Source organism: Rhea pennata, chromosome 5, assembly GCF_028389875.1.
Source record: "Rhea pennata isolate bPtePen1 chromosome 5, bPtePen1.pri, whole genome shotgun sequence".
Lineage (NCBI taxonomy): Eukaryota > Metazoa > Chordata > Aves > Rheiformes > Rheidae > Rhea > Rhea pennata.
In genome coordinates this window covers 29,395,837-29,410,050 of record NC_084667.1, presented here as the reverse complement: position 1 = coordinate 29,410,050, position 14,214 = coordinate 29,395,837, and the positions used below count along the sequence as shown (strand labels likewise).

The following is a 14,214-nucleotide window of genomic DNA, read 5'->3' as shown; positions in this document are numbered from 1 at the left end:
GGCTATGGTCTCCCCATAGGTGACAGAGGTGGCCTCAGGAATGGATTCTTTTTCATAATTGAAAATACAATGTATGCTTTAGTAAAATACTGAAACCGAGGAGAATATCGGAGTAAAAGTCTTTGTTCTTGAAAAAGAATGAGTGCAACTCTTTAGCTGTGTATTGCACACTAACAGCAGCAATAGTGTGGATGTCAGAAAGTCTCCTATTTCACTAAGAACTGCATGAATGGGCTTCTTCTACACTACCTAACACTGAATTCCTAAGGGAATGGATAGGCTGGAGTTTTAAAACCAAATTTTCATAGTGAGCAATGTAAATTGCAAACACATTTATAAGGAGTTGTATTGATCTACACTTGAAAGACTAACAATCAGGAAGGTATATGGGGAAGAAAAATACTGAGGAAGACCAAAAAGCAAATCCAGTCTGTCTGTTTTTAAAACACTAATCTTGTATTTGAATCTGCACTATTGCAATCTCACTGACCTGGACAGTGCATCCCTTGTCTTAGGAGTGATTCCTGAATCTGTCCTACAATGAAATCCACACAGATCAAGTGAATGCAGATGTATCCCTATAAAGCGCACAAAGAAAAGTTAGTGGTCAAGTTTGCAGTAAACTGATGCCCTCTGCTGGATATGAGAAACTTTTAAAATGTAAACCTGAGGTATGAGTTTCAAACAAGACTCCTAAGAATGAAGTAGGCGGTTTAAACTAGTGGCTTTAATGCTGATTTTAGCAAGGTAAGATAAAGCTCTGTTTCTATCACTTAAAATGTGACAGATGTGCATCTGATCACCTAGTATCTATGTAGCTGTGCAACCATGGAAGTTTAGCATATGCTGATGTGCAGTTGCCTGTAGGTCCTTTGACAATATTTATATGATCTATATAAAAAAAGCTAAAAAATATTAATACAGGAAAAAAATGAATTTAGAGTTGTCTTAACTCAATTTTCTACGTTTGTTTCTTCTTTTTTCATCTCTTCCCCTTGAACACTTTTAGTCTGACTTCTGGATTTACACAGTTCTGCTTTTTGTGTAGGTTTGTCTACTTCTTGCTATTTCTAATTTCTCTTGAGTCTCTTGGATGACCATTCAAAATTAAGATGAGTTTTCTCTTGTTAGTTTCTGAGCGGTTTGAACCAAATTGATTAAAAGAAATCTAAATTCATGCTGTATCTCAGAGTAATGTTATATTGTGTCCCTGCCACTTAGTTAGCTATGACAGAATCCATATGGGAAAGACCCACCGCCATTGTAAGCTTCCTACCTGCCATGCATTCATATTTTCTTTAATGTTTATGCTGGATGCAACCATTACATAAGAAATTCCCCTTTTCTTGCAGAGTGCTAGATACCAGAGCTCTTTAATGTTCAGAAGTCTAGATTCAAATTATGCAAGAAACTTACGTCAGACAATTCAACTTGCGCTTGCTTGAATACTTAAGCTCACTCAAGTAGTATTTAGTTTTTCCAGTGCATGATTGCTGTTCAAAGTTAGCTGAAAGATGGACCATCTCATTTTTGCTGATCTCCTATACTTGGCTTTATTCAGAGACTGACTTAATGAACCTGAAAGTCAAGTAATCAACAACAAAAATCAGTGAAAACTGAAAACATGTCCAGAACTACCAAAGCATTGATTAAACCTTTAATAACATGCTATCTTTTGCAATGATTAATACAAATACCTACTCTGCTCAATGAAGTCACAATTTTTCAGAGGCAACTCTTCTGTTAGTTTGTTGGCATCATACGTTTCCCCTTCACAACCTTTCCTTGAGATAAATGCCTTTTAATAGCATAGATACTGAACGTGTCAATAAAATGCCTCCTCTGAATTAATTACCTGAATATACTGTGCATACATACTGCTCTTTGAGCCTTTAGCAGAGAGGATCCCAGAGACTGTTTTATCATTGTTTGAAACCTTCAACTTCACTTAAAAAAAAAAAAAAAAAAAAAAAGGCACACCATATCTTAGATATGACTGTAAGGTTCTGATGCAAGCATCATTAAGTCAATAGGATGATTCCTGCTGATGTTAGAAGATATTAAATTTGACTCTGCACTTTAAATTTGTGAATATTCTGTGGGAGAAAAACTAAAACAATATTTAACACTATCCAGATCACATATCTGGAGCCCCTGTTTAATAAACTCAATTGATTCAATAGATACTATTCCCCAAATTTTCATTGTCATTGATTTCCTTCTTTTGAATATGTAAAGTTTGAGACATTCATTTTTCCAATTTATATCAGCAGCATAAATTTTAACACAGCGACTGGGGTATATCTGCAGTTGCTTTTCTTTTGGATATATGCAGACTTTAAAGTGATTATAGCAGGTTTGTTAACTTTAACTTTTATGGAAAATGATTCCCTCTGGCTATATTCAAAAGAGCAATGTTTAATAGGCTTGGTTGTAGAATAATCCAAAAAGACTGGGGATTATGTATGAACAATATGCAGTTACTTTTGGATAGCAATGAATAGTTTGTTTTTTATACTGAGGAGGTAAGATTGTATGGTGTTTAACTTTATATAAACATACAACTATGTTTCATAGCTGTAACATTTTAAACCTTGCAGGATGGTAAAACTTTACTTAAATGTCTAATCTTTTAATTGGAAAATAGAGGAGGGAAACATGGAAGCAGATAAAAGCATATTATTCAACTTAATGATACACTATGACCTAGGTGTATTAAGGAAACATGCTCTGGTTGGTTAGAGTCTACCTGCTTTACAATGATTTATATTAACTTGAAAAGTCACCAGACATTATAAATTCCAAGCACCAAAAAGATGATTCTATAGTTATTTTGGTCACACTATGCATGTAAAGCTAAAGTTTGCTTTAATAGTAAAATAAAACATGGTGTGAGAAAATAAATTTTATCTAATTTAGTTTAATTATTTTAAACTCCCAAGAACCAAACTTAGCAGGTACCAAGAAAATTGAATTGTACATTCCCATTACTCTCAATACTCTCAATATATAATAAAGATGGCTACACTGGATACCAATACATTGTAAATTGGCTACTTAACTTTTTTGGCAACTGTTGAAGATGTGCAGCAACCTTGCCTAACTGCTGCAAGTTTTGGCAGAACATGTACCTAAGATGATGCATGTAGATGAACTAAAATCTATCATTCTGACTATTGTTCAGGGTATAAGTAAATAGTGTCATAATTCAGTTTGTCTACGTTACATTGCTTTCTGTGCAAATTGCTCCAGAAAGATGTATAATTTGGTTAATCATTACCATTATTAATCTTTCAGCAGTCTAGAAGCTTTCGATTAGATGTCTGCTCTGGCTGGGGTGCTTAACAAGCAAGAATGGCTCAGGTAAGAACCTGAGCCATGTATTATGGTTTTGAGATCAGTCCTGTTTTGATCTGGTGATTGGATTGGATGATCTCCAGAGGCACTTTCCAACTGATCAGTCTACCTGAGTTTTGGTGACAGTAATTGGGAGTTTCATGAATCACATATGTAGATTTAGTCCACCTGGGGCTGTTGGGGGAATGGAGTTCACATTGACTTGTACTGGCAAGTATGTAGTATCATCTTGATAGGATGACTTTTTGCCATAATGTAAAGGAGAAATGAGAATTTAACAATTCCACTTGAAGGCTGCATGCAAATGAGACTAAGATCTTTACTATAATCCTATTTAGATATGCATATTCTGCATCTGTGGGTTTTTTATCACCAGCTGTTTTCCTGACATCTTGCCTTTGCATAATGGTACCCTGAAAAACATGTGATCATCTTGCTCTATTTACTTTAAGATTCCCAGTACCATCCTATATACATTGTAACAACTGAGCTTCCATTTTCAAAAAAGGATATGCTATAGAATTAGTTTGCTTAGTGAGATCCTATTTTTACTAGCCAACAGAGAGGCTATGTGGCTTTCCTGTCAGTTTTCCCAGGGAAGGATTATTTTCCTAAATTTTAGCTTTTCATTCTGTATCAACCATTCACCTTCCATTCTCTCAACTAACAGGTGGTTTGAGTATACTAGCAAAGATGATATTGATTAGATTGTTGCAAAATAAGTGAAGCGAGAAGGAAAAGTGAACTTGGCAATACTTAACTGCAGTCACTATTGCAACCTGGAGAAGATAAGGGGCATTGGACAGCAATAATCTTGTAGTTTTCCTGGTTTGTTTTTCCCCAATTCTTGCTACGTTTCTTGCACTTACAAGCACAATCCTGACAGTACTACTGCTGTACAAGGTACGAAGGATGTGCTTTCCTTTTCTCCAGCTTTAGCATGTGTAGATTAGGCTTTTAGTTCTAGACCTTTAGTCCTCAAAATTTTCAAGGTCTAGAGGAAAAGACCTGAAATAAAGACATTGGACCTCACCTGAGTAAACTGAGCGAATTGTTTGGATTCATGTGCCCATTCCAACCTAATGTAAACCACCCACTTAAAAGATAAAATTCTTCACTTCTGCTTGTTTGTTCTTTGCACTGGGATGAAATGAAAGGACATATCTACTATAACTAGACTTCTAATAGGTGAAGAAATTATGATATACAAGTCTTTTGTTAATAGTATTTCTTAGGTTAAGAGAATAAAATAGGTCAATTGAAGTCCTACATAGCTAACAGATCCAAACAACCACCATCACCAAAAAGTCCTATTACACAGAAATAAACTAGGCCTTATGAAGCTTCTACAGCAACCAATAGTACCCAGTATTTAGAACAGATTTTCAAACAGTAGCCCTGTGCATTTTATTTGAGAACATCTTGAGTGATTTATTTGGAAAAGTCATCATTACTAATGATTTTTTAAATTGAAAGACTGAATACATTCTTTTTTTTGATATTCATTGGAGATAGAGTAGTACAATTCTAATACTATGCTCTAGAAAATATAAGCTACTTGCATTTCACTTTGAAACATTTAAATGTGTACTGAATTCAAAGTCTAACTCTAGGCCTTGGTGGTAAGTTATATTATATTCAAAAAAGCCTGTTATGCTTATTAACAGTGAGTATTGCTGACTCTGGATTAGACCAGCTTTTTCCTCTTCACTCTAATGTAGATAGATGCAGGTGTATATTTCTTCATCTAATTCAAAAAGTTGTTTAAGAGCTGGAACAGTCCCAAAACACACCAGCTACTAACTACTGTGTCAAAATAAACACACTCTGTAGTCAATATAATGCAATGTATTAAATAATTTGTATGTAAAGAAAGCCATGGATAACAAAGTTCATGCTTCTAGCTAATAGGACAGCTCTTACTAACTTGTGATGTTGCTATATGAAAGTGTACACAGCATGCTGTGCAGAAACAAGCAAAAAAAACATAAGTCCCGTGATAAATGTGTCTAGAATCCAGAGCTAATGAGAGAGGCGCATGCATTGGAAGAACTGCCATTGCTCTGAACAAAGCCAGTCATGCTACATTTCTGTTGGATCTTTTTGGAAAATAAAGAGATTAAGTTGATGCTTGCACTTCCCTAAGACCAGCAGATGTCAGTACAACTCAAAACATAACTGAATTTTACAAATGCAACCTCCTTCACATCACCAGAAAAAGAAAATACTCTAAATAGCAAGATTGTCAACTAAAAGCTTTCAGAAGGCGATAGTTAACAGCATTCTTGAATAAATGTAATCCAAGATTATATGTAGATCTTGCACCTCTGTCACATCTAAAACAACATTAAATGCTATTCTATGCATTTTTGTTACTAGTACTTCAATTATGAAGCATCTTTTCTTTGAATTTTGCTATATCATAAGATCTTAGTTTTTCTGAGGATGAATATTATATCAACTAAAATAATCTCAATGGTTTTTTGCACCAATCTTGATAGCCTTAGCTTGGGAACAGACACCTGAATTCTCTTCAGCTTCATGGAAACCCTTACCTTAAAAACAAGCAAAAAAACCCAACACAGGACTACTGAAGTTTCAGTTCAATTACAGACCAACTCCAGATATATCAATTATTTCAATTGTGTTATGCAGAATCCAGCTAAACACACTACCATAATGTAATACTTGGAATTATTTCTTAACGCCTTGACAATTCAGTAACACTTTAATGGTGAGGCTTGAATTCCTGTGGATAACTTGATCATAAAACTCAATAAATTGGACAGGATCTGAACTACCTCTGAATCTAGTAAGTAATGTAGATTAGATTTATCAGATGTAGCTGACATACTGTATAGAAGATACAGCACTCAATATTAATACTGGAGAAAACTTTATTATACTGTATGTAATTTCACTGAGAATTTACAATAGAGAAGTTTCACATAAAGAAAACAGTCAAAACCATGAGATCCTGAAATAGAGAAGGATAAATGAGGGAGGCACAGAGATAGTATGCTCTACAAAACAGTGTATGAAATGGGGTTGCTTGCTAAGAATGTCACATAAGAATTTAGCACCTTATACTCCAATATAAGGCAAGACTGTTCAATGAGAACTTTCTCATATGACTAGCAAGACTGACAAGATGGAATGAGGTGTGATGAGATTAGTATAATGTTTTCATAATCATATTGAAAATGAATATGAAAGACAGCATCGCTCATACAGAGCATGATAAATTCCAATGGCTTTAATTAAGCTTAAAGTGATGAATGTGCTGTGTTTTATCAAAGCATGGAATATATGATCAGGGTAAATAATACATATATGCACTAACCCACATGCTTATTGCGAATGATTTCTCCTCCTTCTATCTCAATTTGCTCATATAGCCACTTGCGGTCACAGCGACACTCAGCTCCGCACTTGTTGGAGCCACACTTTGGGCAAGCATAGAAACATCCCAGGCAATCTTCATCAAGACAATCACAGAGGTCCATTCCACTGTAAAGGAGCAATCCCTGGCTATCATAGACTTTACTCTTTGCTGGTATAACTTGCCTGCATAATGAAAAAATAAGTTATTTCCATTTAAGAAAATCCATCTATTTTGATATCAAATTGTTAATAATCATAGACAGAAGTTTGCTATTTTCAGGTGTTAATTTTAATACTATTTATCTAAAAGATATACGTATGTTACTATATGCAACAACTATTCCCTCTCCTAAATCAGTGCTTTTGAACTCACTTCAAGAATGGGAAGGTTTTAGTTTCTTCAATAGTACAATCATATATTCAACAATTTTTGAATAATATTCTTATTAGTTATGATGTACACTTAACTCTACATTACCTTTCAGATGATGTGAGAATCTGCCTTTATTTACTTTCATCTCTTGTAACATGTATAGTTGCAATTTAAAGGAGGTTATGTAGAATCATTCAGGGTATACATGATAATTAAAAAATACTCTTTATGCTTTACTCATTACTCATCTGTTACAGCTCTGCTAAACTACAGAATCATGGGAAAATTCTGGTTAGAAGGAACCTCTGGAAGGAGTCTTGTCTGACTCTGTTTAAAATGAGACACCTTGGATTAGGTTGTTGGGAGCCTTTTCAAGTTCTGAATAGCTCTAAGGTCAGAGGTTTCACAACATCTTTGATCTAGTGTTTAACTATGTGCATTCTCAAAAAAAGTTTTCCTGACATCACCTTACGATTTCTCTGGTTGCAACTTCTGTCCAAATTGACTAGAAGAAAAAAATGGAAGAGGAAGGGATAAGTAGTTTTGTGAGCAGCTCCAGCAGTATTGTCTGGTTTCTGTCTTGTAAGGTTAAACTTCAGGTGGAGAGTGGGAGAAAGGAACTAATATTACCTTTCTTGCATGACTTTACATAAATTGTAGGGTAAGTTACAGCCGATATTTCTATCCCTCTCAAATTTGGATAACACTGAGTTAGTCCAAAACGTAATTGGAAAATGACACAAAAATCGGCTGCATAAACCCCTTCTCTGTGTTGGATGTCTGACTTTGAAATCAGCCACATGAGAAGCTTCAACTTGTCATCCAGCACTGTCCAGTATGGTAGACAACAGTTCACTAACCTTCTTTTAAAGAAGATAAAGTTCCCTTTAACTTACATGATTTTGCTCCTGAGTTTACTGAAAGATGATAGCTCCCATCAATATTAAGTTTTCTCTACGTTGGTCTTACCTTATTCAAGTTTAATTATTATTAGACTTTTAGTTTACATATAAATTGATATCTTTATCTATCTACTGGTGTGTAGCATTGCCACATCTTACCAAATACTTGTACTTATTTTAATTGATTGAAATATGGACTGTATTTTGTTTTACTTTGTTTTGTTTACCTCAATAATACAAGTGAGCTGTAACAGCAGTTTAGTTAAACCATTGCTGTCTTTCAAAAAAATCAAAAAAAACCCATACAAGCATCTTCCATACAGAAAATGTTAGTCTTACAAGGATACTGACTATCAAGGCTACTGTATCCTGAAGTGAAAGATAAGATAGTAACAAATACTGGAAGCAGCTCACCTGTCTGAATTAAATGATGTACTTTTTGTTTGCAACCTCCTTTTTTCCCTTTTACTGGTCTCAGGAGTGAACTCGGTCTGTCGTCCTGGATTAGCAAACTGCAGAGACTTCAAAGCCTTAGCTGTGCGCCCCTGAACAGAAACAGAAAATCTTATTTGAATATCAACATCAATCTCCATCATAAAATGGCCAGGGTTTTGGAAAAACTTAGGTAAGCTCAACTCTGCACTGAATTTCCTACAAGGAAGGATTTAAATCTTAAAAACCAACAGTACAAACTGCAGTAGCAGTAGTAATGAATTCATCTTTCAAGTTTCTGTTTCACACACTATCAGTCTCCAAATCATGTCATCTAAAAATTCATGTTTCTGCTCCTGGGCTGAAAGGGTAGCTGCTTCTAGACTGCAGTTGTATTTTGCTACAGGGCATTTATGTACGAGCTTTTGTTAATTTGATTGCTCACACTTGTTTGTTATCCGCATACATTTTGAATAAAGCTCCCTACAATGTACAAACTGTATTCCAAACTCAGCACTTAAAAGAATCCTCCTCCCACACCAGTTCATTACTGACCCTGAACAAAGGCCATGGCCTTTACAGCTCAGACACCACAACAGAGTACATTTAATTCACCTTAGTGCAGGTTTACTTGGTAATGAACTGCTAGAGACAGTGTATTTTTAAACCAAAGAGACTAAGACAGCAGTGTATCTCTGCACCCTTAGAATCAATCTTTGCAGTGTTCAGTTTTAAGCACACAAGTTTGTCTTTTGCTACGCCTGAAAAACAGGTTTAAATAAATACTAAGTAGCTGTCTGGTATTTACATAAACTTGGAGTAAATCACCCTATCACAATTACTTGAATTAAAAAATCCTCTCCCCTAATTAAATATTATGATCTTTTTAAGATAAAAAGTTGAGTGCCTTTTCAAAGTACATGCACACATTCAGCTGAACAGGCTTTCAAATAAAGGTTTAAATACAGTAATCATTTAAACAGAAACATTTAAAAGGTTACACTCTTCCACATTTCTATTAAAAATGTTCATTTCTTTATGTAGAATTTAAATGATTCCAATTCTAACAGCTTATAGAACTTAGAGGAGTGAAAAACAGATCCATATACATACATCTGAATCAAGTTTTCTTCTTTGGCGATCTTCAGATTCAACATCCACACTCCCATTTATTATCTGCATACATTTAGGACAGAGCTTCCAGCCAGGTACAAACTGTCTTCCAAACTTGGCACTTAGAAAAGTTGCATCATCTAAATCAATTGCACGTAAGTTTTTCTTTGATAGTTTTCTATGTATATTAAAGGGATCACAGCATGATTTTTGCAAGTCTTCAAATCTTTCAATGTAAATTTTTGCATGATGGAAGCAGATTGTATTGTTCTCTGAAAGGGTCATTCCAGTCCTAAGCTGAAGTAACAGTAGGTCAGATGAAGATATATCTTGCTTAGTCTTGAAACCAGTGTGACGGGTATAGTAGGTCTTATGACATTCATTGGTAGCTTGAAGCTGAATTCCAACTGAACAAGGATCCATTTTACTTGATCAAAACAACTTATTTCACTTATTTTGTATAAAATGAATTCTATGTAGTTCTTTAGTGGCTTCTATGAAGATGACTCTAGAGAAAGCATTAATATAAATCAGATTTGTACTGCAAGCTTGACAGATTAAGTAGTTTTAAAAATAGTTTAAAGAAATTATAATACACTATAGCCTCTTAGTCTTGTTATGACTAAAAATAAAACAAATTTAATTCTCGAATTAAACTATGCATCTTATATTCCTTTCAGAGGATATGCTTTAAGCTATAATATATACCAATGAAAAATGTTCATGCCAGTAGTAGTATTACCTTCTCAAAGGCAATTTGGAAACAAGGTATGAGTTGGATGTATTGTTTGGAGAGCAGCCTGCTCGGGTCATCAACTTAAAGAAAGACCCCACTCTTGGCGTATGAGTGAGGCAAATCACCATCCCAGGTGGTCAAGGAAGATAGTAGAGAGAGCCTACAGTAGGGGGCTATGGCTAGCTGAACAGTTCATCCATTCTGTTTCCAAGTACTTTCTAGGAAAGGAAGTGGTAAGTTAGGCTTCACAGGTTGTCCGACGGTACTAATTTACAGCTGTTTCCCATTTGCTCTCCCCCCTGTTCTTTCTGTGAGCAAAGAATACACAGAATCAACCTGATTCTTTTCAAGCCTGCAGTATACACAAAGATTAGTAGTTCTAGACATGTGTAGATGTTCTGGTCATATGGCCACAGGCATGCAGCTATCTCCAACAGATTGCTGTGTCTGCCTGATGTAAATGCCGGGCAGTCATTTAAACATTAATACAATTACCAAAGAGTGGTCTTACACTCGTGCCAAAGCTTGCTGCAAATCTAATGATGGCCCTAAAACATCCGACCTGAGCCAATCTTTGCTACTTTTTATGACAACATAAAGAAATTTCTAACAAGAGAAATGAGAAAGTTTATTTGCTTTCCAAAACACCCAAGAACCCTAACCTAAATGAACACAATCTAACTGAGATCTTATAAGGTTCACCTACAACCTATTCTGCTAAGATAAAATCAGACAAATTAAAATACATAGCCAGTTGTGCTAACTACTGGACAGGGTAATGCAGCTTTTTGATCAATACAAATATCATTCAGTAGGATAATGGAAAGAGATTCTGGAATGCTATTTTCAATAAAATAAAGCAAATAGCACTATACAATCTAATGACATGAGATTGAAATGTGCAGATTTATCCTACACACAAACATGAATACAGCAGCTTTAGTGAAAAAGCTTAACACAGAATAACGAGAAGTTAATAGGCCTTTAAAATACTGAGGAAAGTTTTGCAGCAGAAATCCCCTTGATTGTAATGCTTTAGTTTTCCTGAAATAAATGCATATATTTGAAGCAATTACATAACACATTTCCCTATATTAAATTGTATGTACAGTAGTTAAAAGGTCTTGCATAGAACACAGTATTGTCTAGTGATATAATTGCTCAAAGCATAAGTGATGAATTAGGTTATACTCAGAGTGGTAACCGTGTTTTAAGGTCTAAAATTACATTTGATTCAAGACAGTACTGAATATAACAAGAAATATTTCTAAACAACTTGTCTTAACTTATTGTTAAGAATGCTCTAGCTTTCAGATTTAAAAGCAGAGCTCAAAGAGGCACTAAGAGTGCTAGATACGAAGGGCACAATTACAAGTTGTACAATTACAACACAATTACAATTATAATTACAAGCTGTAATTAAAGGGAGTGGTATTTCATTTTGAAAATAAAGCAAATATTGTTCTGGCTTCTGCAAATTATCTGGAAATTGAAAAACTGGTATTCTAACATTCAAGGTAAAAACCCAAATCCTGTATTTCAAGGACTACAACTAATTTAATCCTAAATTACTAGGTTATCACAACTCTTAAGTAAAAAATCTGTTTTAAGTCGGTTAAAGATCGATCTTGTGCCCTGCACAGTTCTTCTGATCTGCATGAATAACAAAGATTACAAAAAATTGCAGTAGAAGGGCTAAAATATAGATGTCATTGGAGTTTTAAATATACCTGATTCACATAAAAGCATATGAACTTTATCATTAAATGTCTATTTAAATAGAGGAGTATGCCTCACTGGATTCTGTAATTTTAGAAAATTTATTTTCTAATTCTAAAACATCACATTGTGGAACAATTCACATCAAAAATGGTTGTTTCTTCAATTTTTAACTCAAATCCAAAATTCTTCTATATTAGTGTGCCTGTTTTATGAATGGAAATTTTTTTCTATTGTGTGCCCAAAGCAAACTAGTCTGTCTTTCAAAGTAAGATAACTGAAATTCTCTAAGATCAAAGCATGATATGCCTGAGTTTACATTTTGTTTTCACCAACAAATGATTTTAAAAGTTCTTCAGAAAGAGCATGAGAACAGCATCAATGGACATTAATGCTCTTGAGTGTTATGTTATGTGGAAAATGCCAGGTTTGATGTTCCTCGTGTCCAAAGGTTTATGATACAAAAAGCTTTGTCTGTAACAATTAAGGACAATTATATATTGCACTTTCAATTCTGACAGCACACTAAATTCTTTAAATAAGTTACTTTAAATACCTAATACTTTTTTTTTTTTAAGAATAAGGATAATCTTGCTTTTCATAAATTGATTTTCAAATAAAACCTGGGTACGTAGAATACACAAACTTTTTCATTCAACATTACTAGATACATTTAAACTTAAAACCATTGTTGGTTAACATCGAGTAACTTGATTCAAGTCAGTCACTAAACTTACTTCAGAGGATAAAACAAGCAAATGTATATTTCTGATTCCTGATCCGGCACATGAAGGGGGAAAAAGTATATTAGATGAATATAAAAGTGATCGTTTAAAATTTCCAAACTTGCAGATGCATTAGAAGTCTGAATTCTTGGAAGACATTCCAGTTAAAAATTGATAATTATTTTCTATTTTATAGAGGACCTAAGTTATTAAATTGCTATTCCTGGCAAGCATCTGTTTTGACAGATCACTGCAATACCTCAAATACAGATGTATGAAACTCTGAGAAAGCACGTCTCAACTGAATCAAGTTATGCAGTTTGCAAATCAAGTTTGCTCACTTGATTTGTAAGAATCCTCGGCAGAAGCCAAGCCCAGATACATTCTCTCCCCCCCCGCCCCCACCGTGTATTCAGGAGAATACACAGCTTTTTACATCTGAACTCTTTTTAGTGGAAATAGGAGAGCTTTAAGAACCAATTTCTCTAACAAAGACTTACACCTGTGAAAACTGGAATTAGTGTTTATCACACAGAACACAACAAACTAAAGCAGAGGAAAGCAATGAAGATCAGCACTGCGAAGCACTTGTGCTGGTTCAGCAAGGGTTTCCTAGCCTATAACTGTAGGTGGAAACAAAGGCGGTAAAAAATACAGTCTAGACTAGCAGCACTGGGTTATAAAAAGCTGAAGGTAAAGAACAGTCTATGGACCCATGTCTAAATACATTGCACTTGCTGGACAGCAGCAACATGTGCGACAGACTCGCATCCAAACAGGCACAGCAACCAGCCAGCTCTGTGTGCCGAGAGCTGCTCGTAACTCCAGTGGAAAGCTCGCGAAGGCGGCGAATCGCTTCGCTAGGCCAGCCGCACAGAGCAGCGGGCCGAGGCGAGCCCCGGCGGAGCCGGCCAGCGAGGCGGGCCGGGGGCAGGCCGAGCCGGCGCCCGGTGGGGGCCCCGGCCCGGCCAGGCGGCGGCGCGGCCCGGCAGCCCCTCCCCCGCCGCCAACGGCCGCCGGGCGCACTCCTGGGGCCTCCCCCATCTCCCGCCGGCACCTTGCGGGGACTTTTCTCCGCCCGTGTCCCAGGACCCCGGCGCCCGACTTCCGCGCTTCCCCAGCCGTGCTGGCGCTGCTCGTAACGGCCATGAAGCACCCCCTCCCTCCCGCCTTCCTTCCTGACCTCCAGCTCACCATAGAGTAGCGGCCTAGAGGGGCACTTCCCGTCGGGAAGGGAGGGGGGAACAACAGCGCTCGTCGCTGAGGCGTGGGGGGGGAGGAGAGGGAGTCACGTGACCAAAAGCCGCGGCGCTTTCCGCCAGCCCTGCGCGTGGTTTCTCGCGTGACGCGACGGCGGCTGGGCTGCTGCGCGTGCGCTGCCCGCTCCCGGCGGGCAGGTGCGAAGGGTCGCGGCGCGAGGCGGCGCGTCGCTAACGGCCGCTGTGCTGGCTCGCGGCGGCTCTGGGCTGTGAT

The 14,214-nt window shown here is 36.6% G+C and overlaps 1 protein-coding gene across 5 annotated transcripts; it reads right to left on the bottom strand.

The window, feature by feature from the left end:
• Positions 1-6,240: 6,240 nt before the first annotated feature.
• ARL14EP (ADP ribosylation factor like GTPase 14 effector protein) lies at positions 6,241-13,951 on the bottom strand. 5 transcript variants are annotated; one of them, XM_062576964.1, is made up of 5 exons: positions 13,799-13,910; positions 12,754-12,791; positions 9,562-10,069; positions 8,431-8,561; positions 6,241-6,924 (listed from the first exon to the last, which is right to left on the bottom strand). In XM_062576964.1, the coding sequence occupies exons 3-5, from the start codon at positions 9,982-9,984 to the stop codon at positions 6,696-6,698; spliced, it is 783 nt and encodes a 260-aa protein (XP_062432948.1). In that variant the 5' UTR covers positions 9,985-10,069; positions 12,754-12,791; positions 13,799-13,910; the 3' UTR covers positions 6,241-6,695. The 5 variants fall into 5 exon arrangements, with proteins under 5 accessions (XP_062432948.1, XP_062432950.1, XP_062432946.1 ...); XM_062576966.1 differs by lacking the exons at positions 12,754-12,791; positions 13,799-13,910 and adding an exon at positions 13,936-13,951; XM_062576962.1 differs by lacking the exon at positions 12,754-12,791.
• Positions 13,952-14,214: the final 263 nt, after the last annotated feature.

What these genes read in the sequence shown, in the direction of transcription:
- ARL14EP (XM_062576966.1), bottom strand. Translation starts at nt 9,984, where the DNA reads ATGGATCCTTGTTCAGTTGGAATTCAGCTTCAAGCTACCAATGAATGT. An exon ending in GAAGAAAACTTGATTCAGAT is followed by an intron (nt 8,562 to 9,561) that starts GTATGTATATGG and finishes GTTTCTGTTCAG; the next exon opens with GGGCGCACAGCTAAGGCTTT. An exon ending in ACATCATTTAATTCAGACAG is followed by an intron (nt 6,925 to 8,430) that starts GTGAGCTGCTTC and finishes TTCATTATGCAG; the next exon opens with GCAAGTTATACCAGCAAAGA.